Below are 20,331 nucleotides of genomic sequence, written 5' to 3' on the forward strand. Positions count from 1 at the left end.
CAGCGCTCTTGAAGCATTGTTACGGTAACACAGCCATAAGCTCCCGGCTCTTTTTTTTTCTTTTCTTTCCCTCAGGGTCTTAAATATGTGTAGCCATTCATAACTTCAAAAGTAATACCCCTGCTTCAGAAAATCAGACCACATGCTTGAAAACTCTCCACTAATAACAGCTGTACAGTTCTTTCCTAGGCATAACTACCAGCTAGATTTTAAACAATGAACAGCGTGGCCAAAAGCCTTCTGAAATCGGTTAAAAGCAGCCGAGCGGCGTGGCTGAGGAGCAGCTCTGCGCGCTCTGGAAAACAGCGTCTGGGGAAGCTGGTTCTGGGAATAGAGACCAGCTGCGATGACACCGGCGCGGCTGTGGTGGATGATGCTGGCACCATTCTGGGAGAAGCGCTGCACTGTCAGAAGGAAGTCCATTTACAGTAAGAATATACTTCTCTCAAGGCTTTTGCCTTATTAATGATTTTATTGTTGTTCTTAGTTGCAATATTATCTGTACAATGGTCCTCCAGAAAACTCGGTAAGAAGTGGGTAGGTGTAAAGACCTCTCTTGGGGCACACCACATTCTGCTTGAGAATTACTAAGCGTGGAGGGAAGAAATGCTGTGCATTTAACAAGTTTCCTCTAGTATTTTCTTTCAAAAAGAGACAGATTACTTATTTAGCTTGAATTAAGGATGAAATCATTATTACTGTTAAAACCACCAAATGTCTCACTTTTTTAAGGGAAAATTAATCAAATATAGGCATATTTGAACAGCATTCAGGTGCATGTACAGAAAAAGGGCAAGTTACATCTTTTTCTGACCTCCCAGTGATAATTACGCTCTCTTCAGTGCATAGATGCCCTTTACACACCATTTGAGAATGTACTAAGGAAACAGGCAGGATATGGCAAGGTTAAGAGATGTTTAAAATCTATTTTTATGCCATGCTATCCGTTACGAAATACAAATGTATTGTCATTCTTTGTTTTTACTAGAGCAGGTGGAATAAATCCTGTGGTGGCACAGCAACTTCACAGAGAAAACATCGAGCAAGTAGTAGAAGAGGCGCTTAGGGTCAGTGGAATTTCTGTACGTGAACTAGCGGCTATTGCAACCACGGTAAAACCAGGACTTGCCCTAAGCCTTGGCGTGGGACTGCAGTACAGCTTGAACTTGGTGAACAGGTACCAGAAGCCGTTCATACCCATTCATCACATGGAGGCTCACGCACTGACCATCAGACTGACACATCACGTGGAATTTCCCTTCTTGGTTCTTCTGCTCTCTGGAGGCCACTGCATCTTGGCAATAGCACAAGGAGTTTCAGATTTCCTTCTGCTTGGACAGACCATAGATATAGCACCAGGTGACATGCTGGATAAGGTAATATTGCCTTACATAAGTGAATCTAGTTTTTTCTTCTTTTTATTGCAATTATACTACATAATGGTAGTATTATCATCAGCCTGAGGACAGTAATACAGTGCAACACGAGCTTTACTTTTTTTTTGTGTGTGTATTTTGAAATACCATAGATTTAAGACACAGGAGGCATAGATTTTTAACAAATCTATGCATAGCATCAGTTGTAACATCTGTAAATTAATTCTATTTTTAGCAAGTAGACAACATAACCAAAAGTAGTGTTGGAAGTTTCATTGATACCCATTATACAAACAGGCTGTATGAATTTGAGAAGATTGGTAGTGATATTTTAAAGGATACTGTCAGGTTTAAAACAATACACATTAAAACATTCCTTAGAATTTTTTTTCTTCATTCTGAAGCCTAGTTTGGGTTTCAGAATGATCTAGGATTTCTGGGTCACTGAGTACAGTCTGTAAAATTGGTCACTTGCAGTTTTGTTTCCAAACACAGCCTGACTTTATAAACAGTATTTGTGTGTATTAACTAAAAAAGTGGGAGAGTGAGTGGAGTCAGAAAGGGGATTGATGCAAGTTGAAACCAACTTTGTTCCTGTTTATCTGGTAAATACAGTATGGCAGTCCGTGTGTGCTTCCTATAGAATAAAATTTGGGTCATTAATGTTTCCCTGCAAAATTTTTTGATCCTCATGTTTGCCCAAATTGTTCTAGAATTGCATTTCTAATTACTCCAGGAAAAAAACAAAAACAAAACAAAAAAACCCAACAACAACCCAAAACAACAGCTGGCATTATGTCTTGTCTTTATTGTGCCCTGTTTGCAATTTCATGTTGGATTGGATTTTGTGGTGTCTAATTTTACTCCATGCACTACAATACAGTGATGCAGTTACAGAAGGAATTAATTTAGCTCTCTCTTCTGAGTCTGCTGTTTATTATCTCCTTAGGTAGCAAGAAGACTCTCTCTAAGAAAACACCCAGAGTGCCACAGCATGGCTGGAGGGAAGGCGATAGAGCACTTGGCTCAAGGTGGAAACTGGCAACAACACACATTCAGACCTCCCATGCAACAATATCGTAACTGTGATTTTTCTTTTTCTGGACTTCAGAACCTTGTCAATAGAGTCATTATACAAAAAGAAAAAGAAGAAGGTATTTTTAAACAAATTCAGATATAAACCATGTTTTTGATGACCTGTACTAAGCAAAACCCATTTGATCGTACATTTTCATAGGTATTCAAGAAGGTGAGATCCTATCCTGTGTTAAGGATATTGCTGCTGCTGTACAGCATGCAGTGGCTGTTCATATTATCCAGAGGACATATCGAGCCATGCTCTTCTGCATAAAAAATAGCATATTATCATCAAAAAATGCAACTTTGGTGAGTATACATTATTTTTTTCCTGTTTATATTTGACCATATAACATCATTGGAAGATGCAGATGGCTTGTTGTACTTTCTTCCTTGACAGGTGAGGAAGATGTCAGTATGTATTACATTGTTAAAATACCAGGATTAAAGTAATAGTCATATAAATATTTACAATAAAGCCTTTCATAGTTTGGTTTTGAGATAGAAAGAGATTTTCTTATTATCTAATCCAACCTTTCATAACAATTTATGCCACATCATTTGACCTAGTGCTCCCCAGTACTTGACAGCTGTTCTAGTCATAGCATGCAGTTATAGTTATTCAGTTGTTCTAGTTATTCAGGAATCTCTTTTAGCATAATAAGCTCACTTATCATACTCTTTTCTGATATGTTTTCATCTTCAAAGATATGTTTTAATCTTCAAACGTGTTATTTATGGCTGTCTGCAGAACTTAATCTGCTAACCTGTCTGTGAATAGGATGTTAGTTGAGTGTGACCCATCAGTACTTTTGATTTAATGCCTTTTTTTCTCTGGGAAACTGCTGTCAGGTTGTATCAGGAGGAGTTGCAAGTAATCAGTATATCCGAAAAGGTCTACAGACTTTGGCAGATGCAAATAATTTTGCTCTTCTGTGTCCTCCTCCAAGACTGTGCACTGATAATGGTGTTATGATTGCATGGTAAGAGTTGTTTCTCTTTGCATGTGTTTCTATAATGTTCTTTAAAAATTGACATTAGAGTAAAGAACTTCTGTTCATGGTGACTGAAGCACATCCACATATTCAGAGAGTTACAATGTACATTTTAACATAATTGCTTTCTTGCTTAGGAATGGCATTGAAAGGTTACGTGCAGGACTTGGTGTTTTATATAGTACTGATGGCATCCGCTATGAACCAAAGTAAGTGACTCAATTCATTCACAGTCTGTTTTTTCCCTTATTCACTATGGCCAGTGAAAGTGGAAGGAGGTGTAGACTAAAAAGAGTGGCAGAAGCTAATGAGGAGTGTCTTTGCAGTGCATATAAGCTTTAACAGTTACCAGCACTTCCTTTTCAATGTAGTTCTGAAATACAAATTATTGTGTCTGGCATTTATGTTTGTTTTGGCTCAGAAACTTAAATTACCACATATCATAACAGTTCGATGTATTTGCCTATTACCATTGTGGTGTGGGAACACTGGAGCTAGTTAAGCTATAATACATTCCCCCTAGTCACTGAAGACTGAAGTCACTGAAGACTTAAATCAAAATGCTCGAAGTCAAACTGTGTATTCATCATGGCAATCAATTTAAAAAAAGAATTTGATGTATAACATCTGATAATACTGGGTTTTTTACTGATAATACTGATTTCTTTTTTTAATTACTTTTTAGGTAAGACTTGTTCTATGGATTTAAGTAGATCTTAGGCTTAAGACCAAACAAAATTCTAGTATTTCAAAAGTACCATCTGGTCTTAAAGGTGAAAATTTTTTCCGTTTTTTCCCCTTTCCATTTCCAGGAAAACAGACTTGGAAGGTTTCAGGACCAAAAAAAAAAAAAAAAAAAGGTTTTATAATTTTTACATGAAATATAATAAAATACTCTACTTCAAAAATAACTTGCTTTATATATCTCAGTGAATAAAACACTAAGTTTTATTTGCTGTAGACTATACATTCTTTAAGATCATCAAAGCAGGAGATAACCTGTGAATCTCTCATGTGTCTTGCATTCATCAGTGAGATGTAAAATGGATTTTTAACTAAAATCAGAATCTAAATAAAACAATGTTCCCCAAAGAGAGCTTTGGAATCATAACGGTGTCTCCTGAGTTTGGAATGCAAACATTTCCTCAATATAAAGGTGTTTCTAGGTACAGCTGCAGGTGGACCATTTTTACTGTCACACAGTCTAACAGTGCAGGGAATCTGCAAAAATACTGTGACTCCCGTGGTCGTTGTAAAAAAGGTCTGTGAATCTGTGTAGCTGTGTTATAACGGCAATAATGTTACTTATTTTAAAAAAATACATAATTTTATTATTTTCTAGAGCTCCCCTTGGAACTGATATTTCAAAAAGAGTTGAAGAAGAATCCATCAAGGTGCCAAAGCTAGAAAAGAAGATACGATGGTTGGCATCTTAAAAATAACTTAGTAGAGTAAATGCAACTACAAATGGTTGAATAAAAACTGTTTCAGTGCTGTTACATTTACTGACAGTACTTGGTTTACAAGTGTTGAAAATCACCTTTCAGAGAAATAAATGCTGTGTGGTACTACCAAAATGATACCAGTTACTGTTCCACAAATGTCTTAAGAGTTCTAGGTATTAAAACAATTAAAAAAAAGTATACTTTCTAATAAATACAAACTTACACAAATGAAAATCTCAATTGTTTACACTTTAAATTTTACTCTAAACATATAAACCTTATAATAATGTATAACTCATGTAAGATTTACAATTTACACTACAAGTTTAAAAAAATTCATACCTTCATGATTGAAAAGTTACAGAAAGTGAACATGAGCGAGCACAGATTTTCAAGAACTCACTGTGTTAGCTGTGCCAGTACAACTGAATTTCAACTGTACCTAATTTTCTGCTGCTGGTGTGAGAAGCCTGTTCTTACTTAAAAAAAAAAAAATTTTGGGGGTATAGGGCTAGTGCCTTTCAATTTTCTCCTTTTTTTATAAACAGCTCAGTAAAGCTAGTAACAGTGTAAGTGAGCTGTTACGATGCAGTTCTTAGTTTTGATGTGAATAATGGGTTCTTTGACTTTGCCTTTTGATAATCAGTATAATACGTTTTTACGTTATTATTCATTGCAATGGTATTTACTGGAATAAATACTTCAAGTATTAAGCACCTCTTTGGATAGAAATATAAAGAGTTTTCTAATTCATAATGCATATGTTTAAAATTGCCTCAATTTAAATAGAAACAAGTAATTAGGATTTGTGGGACAGTTATAAACAGACAAACAAGTTGCTGGTTTGTGTTTGTTTTTTTTTTAACTTGAGGGCAAGATGTAACAAATGAACAAGGTATGTGTATTATTTAATCAATAAATTTTTGGAAGAAGGTTAAGATCACTCATTGAACAAAAAGCTGTGGAAGAGTACCTAGTATTTACATTTTATTATGTAGAATTTCTGAAGTCTTGTTTTCATGGGATTTCAACTACAAGTAATTTATCTTTTGATAATTTATCATCAGTAGTTTATCTTCTTGGTAAAGCAATATATAATTTAATAAATTTAACTATTACATTTCATAGGCCCTATCCAGCAGTATCTTTATACCTCTGCTTCACTGATTTCAACATAGATGAAAGACTGGAATTTGTGAAACTAACAGTGAGCAAAACCTTTTTTCCTCCGTATTTCCACCCAATCTCAGTTATCCCAGTTTTTGTGCTGGTTGTACCTTCCTTGGGATCAACAAGCTAGTCAGTCTTGCTGCTCAAAAGTCTCTCCCTTCTGGCCACGCAGGAGGAAGAAATCCTTAAAATAGCTGTGTTTGGTGATAAAATCCAATACAGATTTCCCATTAGTGGCCCAGCATTATAAACTAGAGGTGGAGTCATTCTATGTCCCATGCCTTGCAAAACTACTGTTGTTTGGACCAGCGAGTTTGATTCTAACACCACAGAAACTTTTTTGCACGATACTACAAACACAGTTAACAGATCACTATTATGTTTATTGCATTTCAGGGAAGTGTTTGAGAGTTTACACTTAAAGCTCTTGCAAAACAAGAACATGGGAACAAGTGAAGATACCTTGTAAAAAGGAATGAGAAATGCTATTATGACAATTTCCTGGTCTATCTCAGTAAATCAAGTAGAATTACACCTTTGCAAATGTGCTCAGTGAGTAGTTATTGAAGGCCTTTTGACAAACTGTGATTACAGAGCACAGAAAGTCTTGAAAGGTTTGCTTCAATGTCTCATTCTGTACTTTTTTTTTATTTGTGGCTGAAAATTGAAACCACAAAAGGGACTGGTGAAATCAGAGCTTATACCATTTTTAAAGCAGCTGCTAACACTTCTAAAAACATACTTACAAATACAATGATCTTTTTTAAAAAAAATCAACAAAATAAAATTCAGTAGACAGCACACTTAAATACAAGAAAATATGAAATACCAACTAGGAATAACAAGGTGGATTTGTAGGACTCTAATGGAATCAAATCTCATATGAATGAACAACGTAATGCTGAAGAGGCATATATTTGGTCTTTATTATAGGAATAACTGTTATGGGTTGTCTGATGGCGAGGAAGGGGTTAAGGTGTTGGCTCCGTTTCTTTAAATGACTCTTAACGAGTTATCCCCCAGCCCCCTCCTAGCATCTGGTAACAGGGGGAGTGGGGGAAGGGACACCACACTTTTGTAAGAAACTGCTTGGAAGGCAGTGCCCTGTTCGGGATGTACCCGCCCATGCCAGCAGCGGCCAATCACGCCTCTGCGAATAACATATTTAGGAAAGGGAAGAGGTGGAGAGGGGACGAGAGCACGCGGCACACACGGGACTTTGAGACCAAGGAGCGGCTTGAACCGACTGCAGCCCCATCCTCCCCCTCCATGTGCTGCCGGGGGTGGGGGGCGAGGTACGGAACAAAGCCTTTGGGCTTTGGGACGAAGGGAGGGATGGGGGAGAAGTGCCTTTTGTGTAAGATGTGGTTTCTCTCTTTCAATATCCTGCTTCTTATTGTAAATAGTTAATAAATTCAGTTGTTTTATTGTTCTTCACGAGTCATGTCGGTCTCTTGCCCGTGACCCTAAGTGGTGAGTGAGACCCTCCCAGTTCCCTGCCTCAGCCCACCAGGTGTTTAGGAAAAAACTGTACCCCTGGTTTTATAAACCACGACAATAACATATAAGAGACAAGAAGTACAGGGTTGGTTTTTTTACTGCAGTAGGAGGCTGACTAAAACAATGAAGGTGATATACTGAAGAACTCTCAGTCTATTAACATGTTATAAAACCAGTATTCAGTTGTTCTTCATTGCATGAAGGATTAAAATACTTAGTTTAATTGCAGAAAAGGCTGAAAAAACTTTTAGGAAAAGCTCTCTATTTTATGTACGGGAAGTAATGGAACATGTTACCTGCTGAAAAAGATTCCTCAGTCACTGCGTGTTATGTATCAAAGTCACTGTTAGAATGCTTTACCAATAGTTCATTCTTCACCCAGCACAAGGCTGAAAATTAGATGACCTCCGGAGATTCGTTGCAGCCCTACGCTGCTATAATGTACACAATATATATGCCTTATCCTCATTGCTTGTTAACCTTCTGGATATTATTAGAACCCATAGAATGTAATAATTTTATATCACCTTAGGAGTAATTTTATTTTTAAAGCATATTCAGTAACCATAACAGTCAAAACAATTGGCAGGATTTTAAACCTAAAAATAATTTTAACTTTAAATTCTATCTTCATGAAATATGTTTGAATAAGTTTTAGAGTAGTTAGTACAAGTGAAAATATTTACTTGGAATTTAATGCATTTATAGCAAGACTAGCTGTTTTCTTACATGAAATAATACCATCACTGCCTCCTATAGGACATTTTAAAGTTTTACAGTGCTCAAATAAGAAAAAAAACACTCCATCCACAGTCTCTGCTTGTTTACAATTTAAACCTTAGTTTTATATTGCTTTTGTGAGAATACTTTCACACGCTTGAATTTAAAGCATTGAAAACACCAAGTTACTATTTTGATGAACAATGCTGGTTGTCATTTGCTTCTACACAACTTTTGTTTCACTATTTACATAAAAAGTGCATTATACAAAACAAATGGTTGCACAATATTTAGCCAGCAACCCTCTTTGTTGCCAGCAACTTTACTCCAGATACAGAACTTTAACTAATTTTGATAGTGAGTGGTGTTTAATCTGTTAAAATCAAACTGGAATCAAAATACATTTTTCTCTCTTATGCTACGAAAATCTTCATTCTTCTCAACCTTTCATAGTATACTAAGCAATTTTAGCAAAGTAAATGCCAATCTGAAATCAGAAAGGACTTCTATTATTTTAAAGACTATACTGTAGTATCTATGTTACTGTGCACATTCTGTACCTCTTACCGTCAAATTCCATGACTGGAACAGGGTAATGGTCTCTACCCGGCATATCCATGTCAAACAACTGAGCCTTATGGCCTGATGCGTGACAGGCAGCCTACGAGAAAACAGTTACTAAATCAGCTGTAATAGCTAACTGCTTACATCAATAAAATGACTGCTAGAACTACAGTTTCACAAGCCTCACCAACGCCCAGCAAACATGGAAGCTAAAGTACAATACTGATTTCATGTTTAAAAGTCGTTTGCCTCTATATCACACATTGTGGCAAATTAAAGCCATATCTAGTGAGGAGCATCCCTCAGGGAACAGTTTTTACCTTCTCAGGTGAATCTGTTTTGATCATTCTTCAGACTGCTATTGCGCCATCCAGAAATGCCACCTAAAGGCTGTGCTTTTTTTAGGGCAGTGCTGTCCCTATGATTAAGGAATCTCGTGCCAGCCTGTACAGCTCAGTATTAGCAGCAACCATTCTTACAGCATACTCATTTGCAAAATAAGTACTGAACTCTGTATTAGCCTGGTCTGCAAGAACTACTTGGATAACCAAGCAACAATGTAAGACAAACCTATTAACTCCTGGAGCAAGCATGTTTTTTCCCCTATCTCTGATGCTAATTTTAACCAACTACAATATTCTCTCATACTTTATTAGATGTAACGACATATACACGCATACCTTACAAGACAGATGGCAAACTAGAATCATGACCTTTAATGAAATACCCTGTACTGATGGAGTACTAACATCAAACTCGGTTCCCGCATGGACATAAAAATACTCATCCTGTGCATATTGGAAATGTTGACATTTGAAATTTGGTCCAAACCCCCCCCTCAAATGAGAGGCAGTTCCCTTTCAGTTTTAACTCCACAAGTTATAAAAAAAGATGTGGGTTTTTTTTCTTTTTTAGAAGCAGCAATATAACAACAGCTTAAAACACTAAAGTTATTTTTGTATTTAATATATAAAAGATATAAATATATTACCATTTAAACATATTAAAAATCTACAAGATATGATATATCTAGACAATATAAAAATATCTATGTCAAATTTGAATTATAAAAATTTACAGTTTTCTTACTAGGATATGGCTGCAGACATTCACTTAAATTTGGGATTTCCATCTTCTTTTTAAACCCCAGTAAAAATGGAATCAGTTCATTAACTTGAGTTACTCTATATTGCTGCAGATAGCTACAATTTTTTCCAATTGTTTCCTCAGAAGCTTTTGCTGAAGAGCGAACCTCTGCTACAGTCTGATACAATTCTACTGTATCTTACTCTGTTGATCTTACCACATTGCTGGACCCATTTAGTGCATCAAACCTAAATACACTTCCATGTTGCTCAACTTGTGTGGTGACAAGTGTCAATTTAAACAGCATATTATCAGCCGGCTTCATAAAAGACTCTTTTTCCTGTACAGTTTGGATTGTAAATTGGATCTTCATTCATATTTTTATCACAGGTTCCCTCAAAATCATATTAGTGAAAATATCAATTAGACCTGCAAATCAGGAATGAGTATAAAATTCTACAAGGTCAAATGAAATCTTCTAGAACACTATTGTTGCCTGCCATAAAAATATGTTTGTATCACTTAAATGTAAGCGTTATTCTTCAGTTTTAAAAATTTGTCAGATGCACTTTGCTGTTACCCTGGGAATTAATAGTTATATGTTAGTTAGAAAGTTAGAAGATTCTTTTGTCTCTAAGACCACTTTATATATTATATAGCAAGGCAACTAATTTTAAATCTTAATTATACAGACACAGCAAACAATATAAATAAAACTATGTAAAATGTTAGGAAAAAATATATACCTGTGTCTTTAGAGATATTTTGAAGAATCCAGAAGCCTGGAGTTTGTTATTCTTAGAGAGTGCTTTAGAGTACCAAGAACTTTTGAAAACCTGACCAATCACAGTGGGAGCTGAGCTCTTTTGGAAATGTGTTAATTTATACTATTTCATATCAACTTATAATCCTGCACAAGATCCAATGATGTGTATTTTTTCCAGTAATAATCCCAGCTTTTAGGAGTGCCATGTATAACCTACATGCAAAATTATGTATTATTTTTAATAGGAATGTTTTTGTACTCACCTCCTGAACAAAAACTCAAAAAATATTTCCATCTTTTTGGTTTTTCCCATCGGTATTAATGTTCATTTCAGAGCCCCAGAGCTCAAAGGACCTCATACATTTCTCTTTGGGTATATACCCCCCCAACTTCTGCCATGTAATCAACACTGATCAAAATTTTCCCAATTTTTCTATCAACGTAAACTGGAGGAAGTTGACAAGAAGCGCTGTGATGATAATTTGCATCTGAGCCAATGGAAGGTTTAAACAGCAAATTCCAACAGCCAATTCTCTCAAAACCTGATGGACTTCTTAATAATACAAGGGCATATCTGAATCCATCAGCGCTAGCAAAGTTGCTGTCTGGGTACGTAAATCTTTTAGCTGGCCCAGCAGTCCACTGGGAATCCCTGCTGAGCATTATGCCATCTTCTTAAGCCAGCCAGCTAGAGGACATGGTCATAAGTAATTCTTGCTGCTTACTTTTGTCAGATTTTGCAAACAAGGCACTAGTGTTTTTCTGTGCTACTAAGTTTTACAAGCAGGTTGCTGCCTCATCAGCTTATGCAGCTCTAGGGAATGCTTTTATTGGGCCTGAGCATTCTTCAAGAATATTCTCTGGTTTCTAAAACACAATACTTAGAGAAGCTAACAACAAAAAGAGAGAGAATATTACTTAATCAAGAACTACACTAGTATTTGCAAGAAAACAGTAAAGCTCTTAAGGACAACATTGAAAGTCAGTAACATTTCTGTAGGTTGCTCTAAAATATTACAGAATGTGATTTCAATACATTAAGTATTTTAAAATATCTTCCCTCCCCTGGAACCAAACACTTGGTCAAGAAACTATAAATAATAAATATACCTTAAATAATAATAATAAATTAACTTATTATGAATAACTGGATAAATGGAAAAGTCTGCCAGCACAAAATTATATGGTTTATTTCTACTACCTAAAACTATTTAGACATCCAAAATGATTTCTCACATTTCTCTAAATAGAGAGGCTTCATAGTTTGTAAAGGAAACTATTTGCCCATGTATAAATAGCACAACTTCTTTTTTGTTAGGGTCCTGGGTGACATGTAACTTCCCAGAATACTGGAACACAAATACAGAGATAACAAATAATGAATAGTCGCATTTCATCAGCCTAATGCTCCTCTTAGTCCCACCTCCACCTGCTTTAGAGCATGATGCAAGAACTCCTGCAAACATCCCAGGGTAAGGTACTAGGGAGTCAATTTTCCTCAGAGCACCTGTAAGAAATATACCAGAGCTTGGAAGCAGTCTGAAACTTAAGTTTTCGTAATACTTCTTTATAGACTTGACAAATTACTTTGAAAATCTACTTACACCCTTAGAGATACTTTGCAGGAATAGATATAATATGCTTTGTATGAAAATGTATGAAAATAGACTTTTCTGAAAGGGCAGGAAAGCCAACCTCTCGCTATCCTCTCTTCCCTAGAGCCCAGTATTCCCCTCCTCCCCAAGGATGCATTCATAGCGAGTCTCTAGCACAAGTACACATCTACACCTCTTACTTTGCTGATTAATAATAATGTCCAAGTGTGTAAAAAAACAGACCAAACATTCTAAGAAAATTCCAAAGGTTTACTGAATTTGCATATAGGATAAATGCAGATGCAACTTTATAATTCATCTACTGAAAATAACTTCAGTCTGCTGCATGTGTCGGATGCTTTTTCACTGTTGCTCTCTAGTTTTGCAATCCGAGATCCAAACTGTACAGCCCTTTTTGGCAAAATGGTCGAGGCTGTAAGGCCAAGCTCCTTGGCTGCAAGGCGCAGAAGCAATTTCTCACCAATTCCTCGAGGTAAAGTCAAGTCAGCTTTTTCTGAGATGGGCAGAGAATTAAGGAATGAAACAACGTCTTCATCAAGAAAAGGAAACCTAAGGAAAAGATATACATGGGGAAAGACCCTTTAAAAACTTTGTACAAAGTCTTGGTTTTCCCCTTGACCACATGCAAGGACTTCAGAGTCTGTGCCAATTCCTAACTACAGATGTACCTTAAATGTTAGTGTTACAGTACTGAGGCAAGTCTCCAAAGCAGTTACACTGTCTTGGAGAAAGAAACATGTTTAAACTCAGAAACCTGGAGGTTTTCAAAGCTCAAGCAAAGAGTAAGAACAAGCATCAGAAATGCTGGGTTTATACAAAACAGAAATTAGGAAGAAAATCAGAAAATACAGTGGAAGAGCAAGACAAATTTTAAAGTAAGACAAATTTTAAAGTAACACTTCTCAAGTTAACTTCTAAGTATTTAAAAATACTGTAGGAAGCTACACTGTAACTTTGAAAAAAAAAATTTACACAAGAAATTCTGACAACATTCCAAATTCCAGGTATTCATATCTAATCACAAGCATGATTAGCAACATTGCCTGTCCACCACTGCAACTGCTAAACTGAAAATAAACAACTAAGAATAGATTTGGAGAAACACTGGCACAAAGATCACATGAAAAGACCTTTCATGCACCTGGGTGGCCTCTGCTACTGGACAACACCTAAGGAATTTTTTGCAAGTTGGTGGTAGCATGGAGGAAGTAAACAAAGAAAATGATTCTTTAGCTATTCTGACTTAATAACCAGGAAATGCAGTGGATATTGATTATGCCTTTATTGCACAGACACAAATATATGGCTTCTATGTTACCTTGTCATTCTCTGAAGTCACTCCCCCAATGACCACACCAGAACCCTTCAAAGTTGTGCAGAAAACTGTTCCTCTTAACATGACAAAACTAACTTGATTTTGACTATTCCAGCATCTGTTGTTGTTTCTTAAAACTTTCAGATGCAAATCCCATGTTCAAGTTGGTAAATTTCTTTAAGTAACTCTCCCACAGTACTACAGACCACTTCATAAAAAACAAAACCAAAAAACCCCCACAACACAGTACACATTAATGAAACTGCAACAGAACTTAGAGACAATAAAATGCAGAAAAGGTTCAAGTAAGCTTTTTGTTGGAGTGTTAAAAGCAGAATCTAACCAGCAAAACCAGTTTTGCTTCATGTTAAAACAGTAATACCTGGCTTCTTTTCCATGATCACCAATAATCCTGTCATCTCTACCAAGATTTCTAGAAGAAATGCGATCCAACTCCATTTCAAGTTCTTTATTCAGACCCTCTAAGCCGTATTTTTTGAAGCAAACACGATGTCGGGAATACCCAGCAAGCTGTTCATCTGCTCCAATTCCTGTCAGCACAACCTAAGAAAAGAGAATAAAAGAAATCTTTCTTAATATCTCTGCAAGCTAACAAAACTTAACAGATCTTAAATGTTTAACTACATCTTAAGGAGAAAAAAGTCTTCTAAATATATTACCTATCATTATGGGATGTGCCTTACAGATTTACAGAGCGTGAAACAGTTCCCAATAAAGTCACTGGAAACTTGAAGTAAATTCACAATCGGTGAATTTACACACAAACACTTCTACCAAGGCAAGGGTAAAACACCAAAATAATATTGTGTGCATCACAAATACATCAGTATCTTTGAAGAATGTCTTTGTTAGCTTCTATTACAATAAACAGCATTTGTTAACCACCACCAGCCTTTATAAAAAAAAATTGTTGCCGCAGATTTCACAGTATGACATAGGTTCTAAATAGTCATCTGAACATACACCCAGGTTATGATTAATTTACCAGCTACTGGGTCAATAACAACTGCATTACACGAAATAAAACTGTGTCTTATAATTCTGTCTACTCAATTACAAGCATATAAAACATTATCAAGGGAAAAACACTACTACATCTGGTCCACTATTGTGCTTTCTACAGCAATTCACTACAAAAGTGAAAGTCTCTTAACACACACAGTCAAGTGTTTCACTAATCTGACAGCACCTAGTGGTCAACTGATTTTTTACCTGCGCACACTAGTAAGTAACTGATGGGAGAACGACAATTTCACTTTATAATTTATTAACTCATGACCCATTTCAACATATTCTGGACCTAAGATGAATCTGTATGTTTTGCAAATCTGAGATGCACATCCTCAAGTAGATCAGTAAACTAAATCAACCACGTTCTACAGTAGCAGTTTTTACGCAAACTATTGCATTTGTTGGGGGTTTTGTTGTTAGTTTTTTGTGTCTTTAAGATGTAGCAATTAGTAGAAAAATAACAGAAGCCTTAAAAAGCAAAGGCAGCAGTGAACTGCGCACTCCTGAAATTAAACAGTTTATTCTTCCCTACATAAACCATCAGGAATCGGGAAGTGAGAAATAGGAATCAAATTCCCAAGAACACAATCTAGTTACTAAAAAGATTTGACTTACAACTGCATACATGGAAATAAGTTACAAAAAAAAATGACCTACTTCTTGTAGTTCTGTTATTCAATCAAGCTCTAGATACAAAAGATTCTTAGGAGTCATCTTTTCTGCCATTATTAATTTTGATTTTCTCACATAGTGTGCCTAAGTATCAAGCTAGTAATTTTACAGCTGTTGGGATGCTGGCACAAAATAATAATACTTCATAAATGGTTATCTCTAAATTTATTAACCTGTTCAGTTTGGATGAATAGCAGATACCCACTACTGGAACTGAAACACCCATAGCAATAGATGACAGTTACTTTTTTCCTAGTTACACTGTTGCTTATTCAAGCTTAAAGAAAAGCCACGCACATTATGTGACAAAAGAAGTAACTGCAGTTTTTAACTGCAGAATTACACAAAGATTATTAGTACAGAACTGTTCGATATTCTGCCACTGAATTTCAGAAGCTTTATGAATATTAAAGACCCCTGTTCATTTCTGAAACAACAGAACTGTTTTTACATTCACAGGTCAAACATAAGGCAGAAAACAATCAGTACCTTTGCAGGACTTATATATGGTTTCAGTTCTCCTTGGTTACTAATAAAACCCTCTCCTCTGGAAGCAAACCAGATTGCACAGCCAATGCTGTCATCCAAGACTGTATCCAGTGGATAAATCAAGTGATTAATGCATTTTCGTCTCATTTTTTTCAATTCTTCTACTGTAACATCAATTTCCACAAAGTTCCAGGTTCTTGAAGGGTTAATAGCTTCTAATTCTTTCAGTCCTGCCCTACCAGAGATTCTGTCAGGAACAGCAAAACAAGATAAATGAGCACCAGTTTTACCATCAAAATCTTTACAACTTTCTTGAGGACAAAGCAAATCAAGCTGTACTTGCCGGTGGATATGTTTTTCAGCGGTACCCTTTTGCTTTGCTTGTTCTTTTATCATGAAAGCTACATTGAGAAGATCAATTGGTTCCCCTGAAGGAACATGTTTATCAGCCAGAGCTGCAATAACCATTGAATCAATGCCACCAGAAAAGAGCACCGCAACGTGTGCCTTCCTACTAGATGTGCTTGGAACTTCTCTTGTTTTCTGATCTTCATCTCTAAAGAGAGATAAAACCCGTCTCTTCACCGCTTCATTTAAAACATCAATAAACTGATGGACTATTTTTTTCTTGTGTTCCTCTGCAAGAAATCCTTGAAGGGTTTCTACAGAAACCGCAGGGGTAATGCTGCTGATATTAGTGCCCGGACATTTATCTGAAGCTTTAGAAACTGTTTTATTTAAGGGGATAACTGGTGCTCTGAGACATAGTTTTGATTCATTCATCACAAGAGCTATGTGGTTTGGTAAGTTTTTTGAAACTTGTTCCAGAGCATTAATGAATATTTCTTCTACTGCTTTGTCTGTGCAGCTGTACTTCCATGGAAACAATGCTAAAGACAAAGATTTAGTTGTTACACAAGCTTTGAGATCAATTTTGAAAATTCCAGATGCTGGGACTTCTTGCCATTGGTTACCTGATTCAGAATAAACACTTACTGATGTAAGACAGAAAGCACTGTCAACCACATTATTGAATTGCCAAAGCAAACTTCGCCGACCAAAATAATCTCTACCAAACCATAAACTGTGTCTAGATGCTTGATAATAAATAAAAGACCATGGACCCTGAAGTGATGAAAAGAGTGACAAAATGTCTGCTTCACTACTGCATAATGCAAGATGATGAAACATTTTTTCAGTGTCATTCTCTAGATCTCCTACATGCACTCCATTGAAAATTTCTCCATTCCAAAGAAAAACATTGTTATTGGCATCTTCCAGAGGCTGAGGAGTCATCAGTCCCCTCAGGTGAAGCACATGGCCAGAAAACAGACACTCGTAAGAGAGATCAGATGCAGTTTTTATCAACTGTTGACTACTGTCTGGTCCTCTTCTTCTAAGACGGCAGAGTAGGTCTTCATTAAAGAGATCACAAATAGCATGCTGGCTACACAAGGTAACAACACAACAAATACCACACATTGTGACTTCCAATTCAGATGGACTATTTCTTGATTTTAGTCTTTTCTGAATTTTCCATCTCCTGATGTGCCTTCTTTAATTCATCTAATGTATCTGTGAAAGAGAGAAATACATGAAAAATCCGTTTCATAAATTGGTAAGTTTATGAGTGAGTTTATAAGTAGGTAAAAGTATAGCTAAGAAATTAGTAACTCCAGCCACTTGTTCAATTAAAGAGATAAACATGAAATATTAAGTACCAAAAGTGCTAAACACAGCTCACTGTAGCCTATTCCTCTTTAATTATACAAGTATTATGACTCCAAAAAAAGCCACACTGCAAACATAAGAATAAGGGGAATGGTGAACTATAGCATGATTTACACATTTGTAATAATAAGTGAACTGTCAATTAAGATGTCAACACTATTCACTCAAATCAAAGGAAAGAAAATGAAAGTAACAATTGTTCATTCCAGAAAACAAATTTATACTTCTAAATCTATAAATTTCTAACATTTGTTTGATCATCAGCTCTCTTCATCATCCATTCTCCTATGTTCATAATCCCAAAGATCCATCCTTTTAACCACCTAAAGATTTCTAACTTAGCCTCCAGCTTAACTTGTCTTTACTTTCTTCCTACTCATCCCATGCAACTTTCAGACTCTTTTTTTTAATGGACAAAGCACTGCGCATCTTCCTGAGGGGCAGTGAGAATAGCGACTCCTATGTGGGGCAGACACTCTCACTCTTCCTACATCTTCAGCACTTTCTCTTTTATCACATTGATATATCAAGTGGAAACACTTTCGCATTTATCCGACCCAGAAAAACAAGCATGTGTCTGAAGTCTACTTTGCATTTGATATGTAGTTGACAGCTTTTCGTTTTAATATACCTTTGAAATCACTAACAGCTAGCTACAAATGCAGCTTTTAAATAGTTAACTATTTGATCAACTTTTACACTGCAAACTTACTTTTGCACTGAGATAGCGTTTCGGTTCGGTCTACAAGGAAGAATATGTTGCTATTGGGTTGCTGCCTATAAACTTTCTGTAAAACAAAAACAACACTGCATTAAGTCAAAGCCACAAACTCTGACAACCACGCTGCAGCAAAAGCTGATATAGGTCCACCGAGATACCCTGTCACTTTTATGCCAAGAAAGATAAGTTCTGCCCTGACAACATCAACATTCTGATGTCGTACCATCAAAACATTTCATGATCAACCCATGCCTATTCTGCATTTCTCTCTTCCTCATACAGGTGGGATCACCTGCTATTTTAAAACACATACACATGAAAAGGAAGAATACTAAATGAAGTCTTCTGATCAGCTCAAATACCTTAATGAAATAACTCAGATAAAACACAAAAAGGCAAAAACCCAACAACATTCTGTGTTATACCACACAAGTGTACATAACCAAATCATTTGGAGGACAAATTATTCTGAGAACAGCAGACCATCTCTGTACTAAAATCTGTATTAAAACAAATTATAGACAGAGTGCTCCAATTTTGTTTTCCCTCTCATCTCTACACCTATTTCTCTGATGTTAAAATAAAATAGCCTAAAGCAGATTTGTAAATACTTACCCGGTTCTTCTTCAAATTAGAAAGCTCATCAACTACAACCTTCTGCTCTTTAATCTGAAAGGCAAAAGATGCACTTCAACTTAATTATTAAAAACAAACCACTGTATTATAATCCTGGTGGTGAACACGCCTACTGACATTAAGACAGATATATGTATATATAGTTGCTGTTTTCTGAATGGACTATTTAAGACAAAGTGGAAGTAGATATAAAAGCGAAATACTTAACCCATTTCTAGAACAGTTATTTTATCTTGCATGGACTGATATTTCTTCCACCCTCAAGAGCAATCACTGCCGGGAGGACAAAATGCCCCTAGCTAGTGACAATCAAAGATCACATTTTTTCCTCAGAAAAAACAAAAGCATACAAAAAACTAATAAAACATCAAATCACTCTGGACAATAAAATTTAGTATAATATCTACAATAGACTTTATAATCACAGGTATTCTCCAGATTCAAAATGAAATAAATAAAAACCCCAAACCCCTAAAACCGTATTAAGGGCAATGGAAGCCTTTCTATCGGTTGGTCTGGAGTTTTGCACTAACTGCCCTAGTGGGATTTACCACTCTGTTCAATTGCACTGGCAGAGGTGGCAGGTATTCCCATTTTCTTTTACAGTGACAGTTGTCAACACTAAAGAGCAATCAGGAGGACTGTAATAAAAGTCAACAAACAGAACAAATTCTAGTCAGGAGGTACTTAATGCTTTTTGTTAGAAACAAACCATGTGGTTTTCTTCATTCTTACTTTGTGTCTCCTGGAATTGGTGCAACAGCAGAAAGCTGCCACAGAGCTAGGTTAGCCAAAGCGAACGCGGCACACAGAAAAGACAGCTTTTCCCGTGGCTACATCAATATCTTATATCTACAGTTGCAGCAGACAAAACAGCAGTGTCATATTTTGCTATGGACTAAACCAGCCACTCAAGCATAACAGAAATGACAGCCTGCAATGCTGTTATGCCCTAGCCTTGCAGCTTCCCAGGCAATCAAAGATAACACTGATTTTACACAATACCGCCATCTGCAAAGGAACTCATTTTCCGAGGGAAAGCAGTTCCACAGGACTCGACAGATTCCACGCTAAACAAAGCTATTGGGACCATGCAAAACAGCGCAGATTCGTGAGGAGCCCAGCCTCTGCGACTGAAACCCTTGGGACTTCGGGAGCAGATACAGCTGAAGGGATCCTACACTCACTACGACTCACCTGATGTTTCCAGCCCAACACGGAGCAGTAAGAACCAAAAAACCCCACCTGACCAGAAAGCTAACGGCGGCAAGAACTCGCCACAGGGATTTCGGGAGCAGATACAGCTGAAGGGATCCTACACTCACTACGACTCACCTGATGTTTCCAGCCCAACACGGAGCAGTAAGAACCAAAAAACCCCACCTGACCAGAAAGCTAACGGCGGCAAGAACTCGCCACA

At 36.6% G+C, this 20,331-nt stretch overlaps 2 protein-coding genes across 2 annotated transcripts; one reads left to right on the plus strand and one right to left on the minus strand.

Moving 5' to 3' along the window:
* The first annotated feature begins 216 nt into the window (after positions 1-216).
* Positions 217-4,917, plus strand: OSGEPL1 (O-sialoglycoprotein endopeptidase-like 1). Its single transcript, XM_010078513.1, has 7 exons — positions 217-428; positions 989-1,376; positions 2,326-2,530; positions 2,614-2,762; positions 3,306-3,436; positions 3,586-3,657; positions 4,791-4,917. The coding sequence occupies exons 1-7, from the start codon at positions 217-219 to the stop codon at positions 4,882-4,884; spliced, it is 1,251 nt and encodes a 416-aa protein (XP_010076815.1). The 3' UTR covers positions 4,885-4,917.
* Positions 4,918-12,543: 7,626 nt separating this feature from the next.
* On the minus strand, positions 12,544-18,945 carry ASNSD1 (asparagine synthetase domain containing 1). Its single transcript, XM_010078514.1, has 5 exons — positions 18,891-18,945; positions 18,267-18,342; positions 15,824-17,398; positions 14,013-14,194; positions 12,544-12,864 (listed from the first exon to the last, which is right to left on the minus strand). Exons 3-5 carry the CDS (start codon positions 17,303-17,305, stop codon positions 12,603-12,605), a joined length of 1,926 nt encoding a protein of 641 aa, XP_010076816.1. The 5' UTR covers positions 17,306-17,398; positions 18,267-18,342; positions 18,891-18,945; the 3' UTR covers positions 12,544-12,602.
* Between the last annotated feature and the right edge of the window lie 1,386 nt (positions 18,946-20,331).

This window comes from Pterocles gutturalis, unplaced genomic scaffold (assembly GCF_000699245.1).
Source record: "Pterocles gutturalis isolate BGI_N339 unplaced genomic scaffold, ASM69924v1 scaffold4828, whole genome shotgun sequence".
NCBI classification, from domain to species: Eukaryota; Metazoa; Chordata; class Aves; order Pterocliformes; family Pteroclidae; genus Pterocles; species Pterocles gutturalis.

Excerpts from the sequence above, each read along its gene's own strand:
- OSGEPL1 (XM_010078513.1), top strand. The coding sequence starts at position 217 with ATGAACAGCGTGGCCAAAAGCCTTCTGAAATCGGTTAAAAGCAGCCGA. Across the intron at positions 1,377-2,325 it reads CAGGTGACATGCTGGATAAG|GTAGCAAGAAGACTCTCTCT; the intron begins GTAATATTGCCT and ends TTATCTCCTTAG. Across the intron at positions 2,763-3,305 it reads CATCAAAAAATGCAACTTTG|GTTGTATCAGGAGGAGTTGC; the intron begins GTGAGTATACAT and ends AACTGCTGTCAG.
- ASNSD1 (XM_010078514.1), bottom strand. The coding sequence starts at position 17,305 with ATGTGTGGTATTTGTTGTGTTGTTACCTTGTGTAGCCAGCATGCTATT. Across the intron at positions 14,195-15,823 it reads CATATATAAGTCCTGCAAAG|GTTGTGCTGACAGGAATTGG; the intron begins GTACTGATTGTT and ends CTCTTTTCTTAG. Across the intron at positions 12,865-14,012 it reads GATCATGGAAAAGAAGCCAG|GTTTCCTTTTCTTGATGAAG; the intron begins GTATTACTGTTT and ends TCTTTTCCTTAG.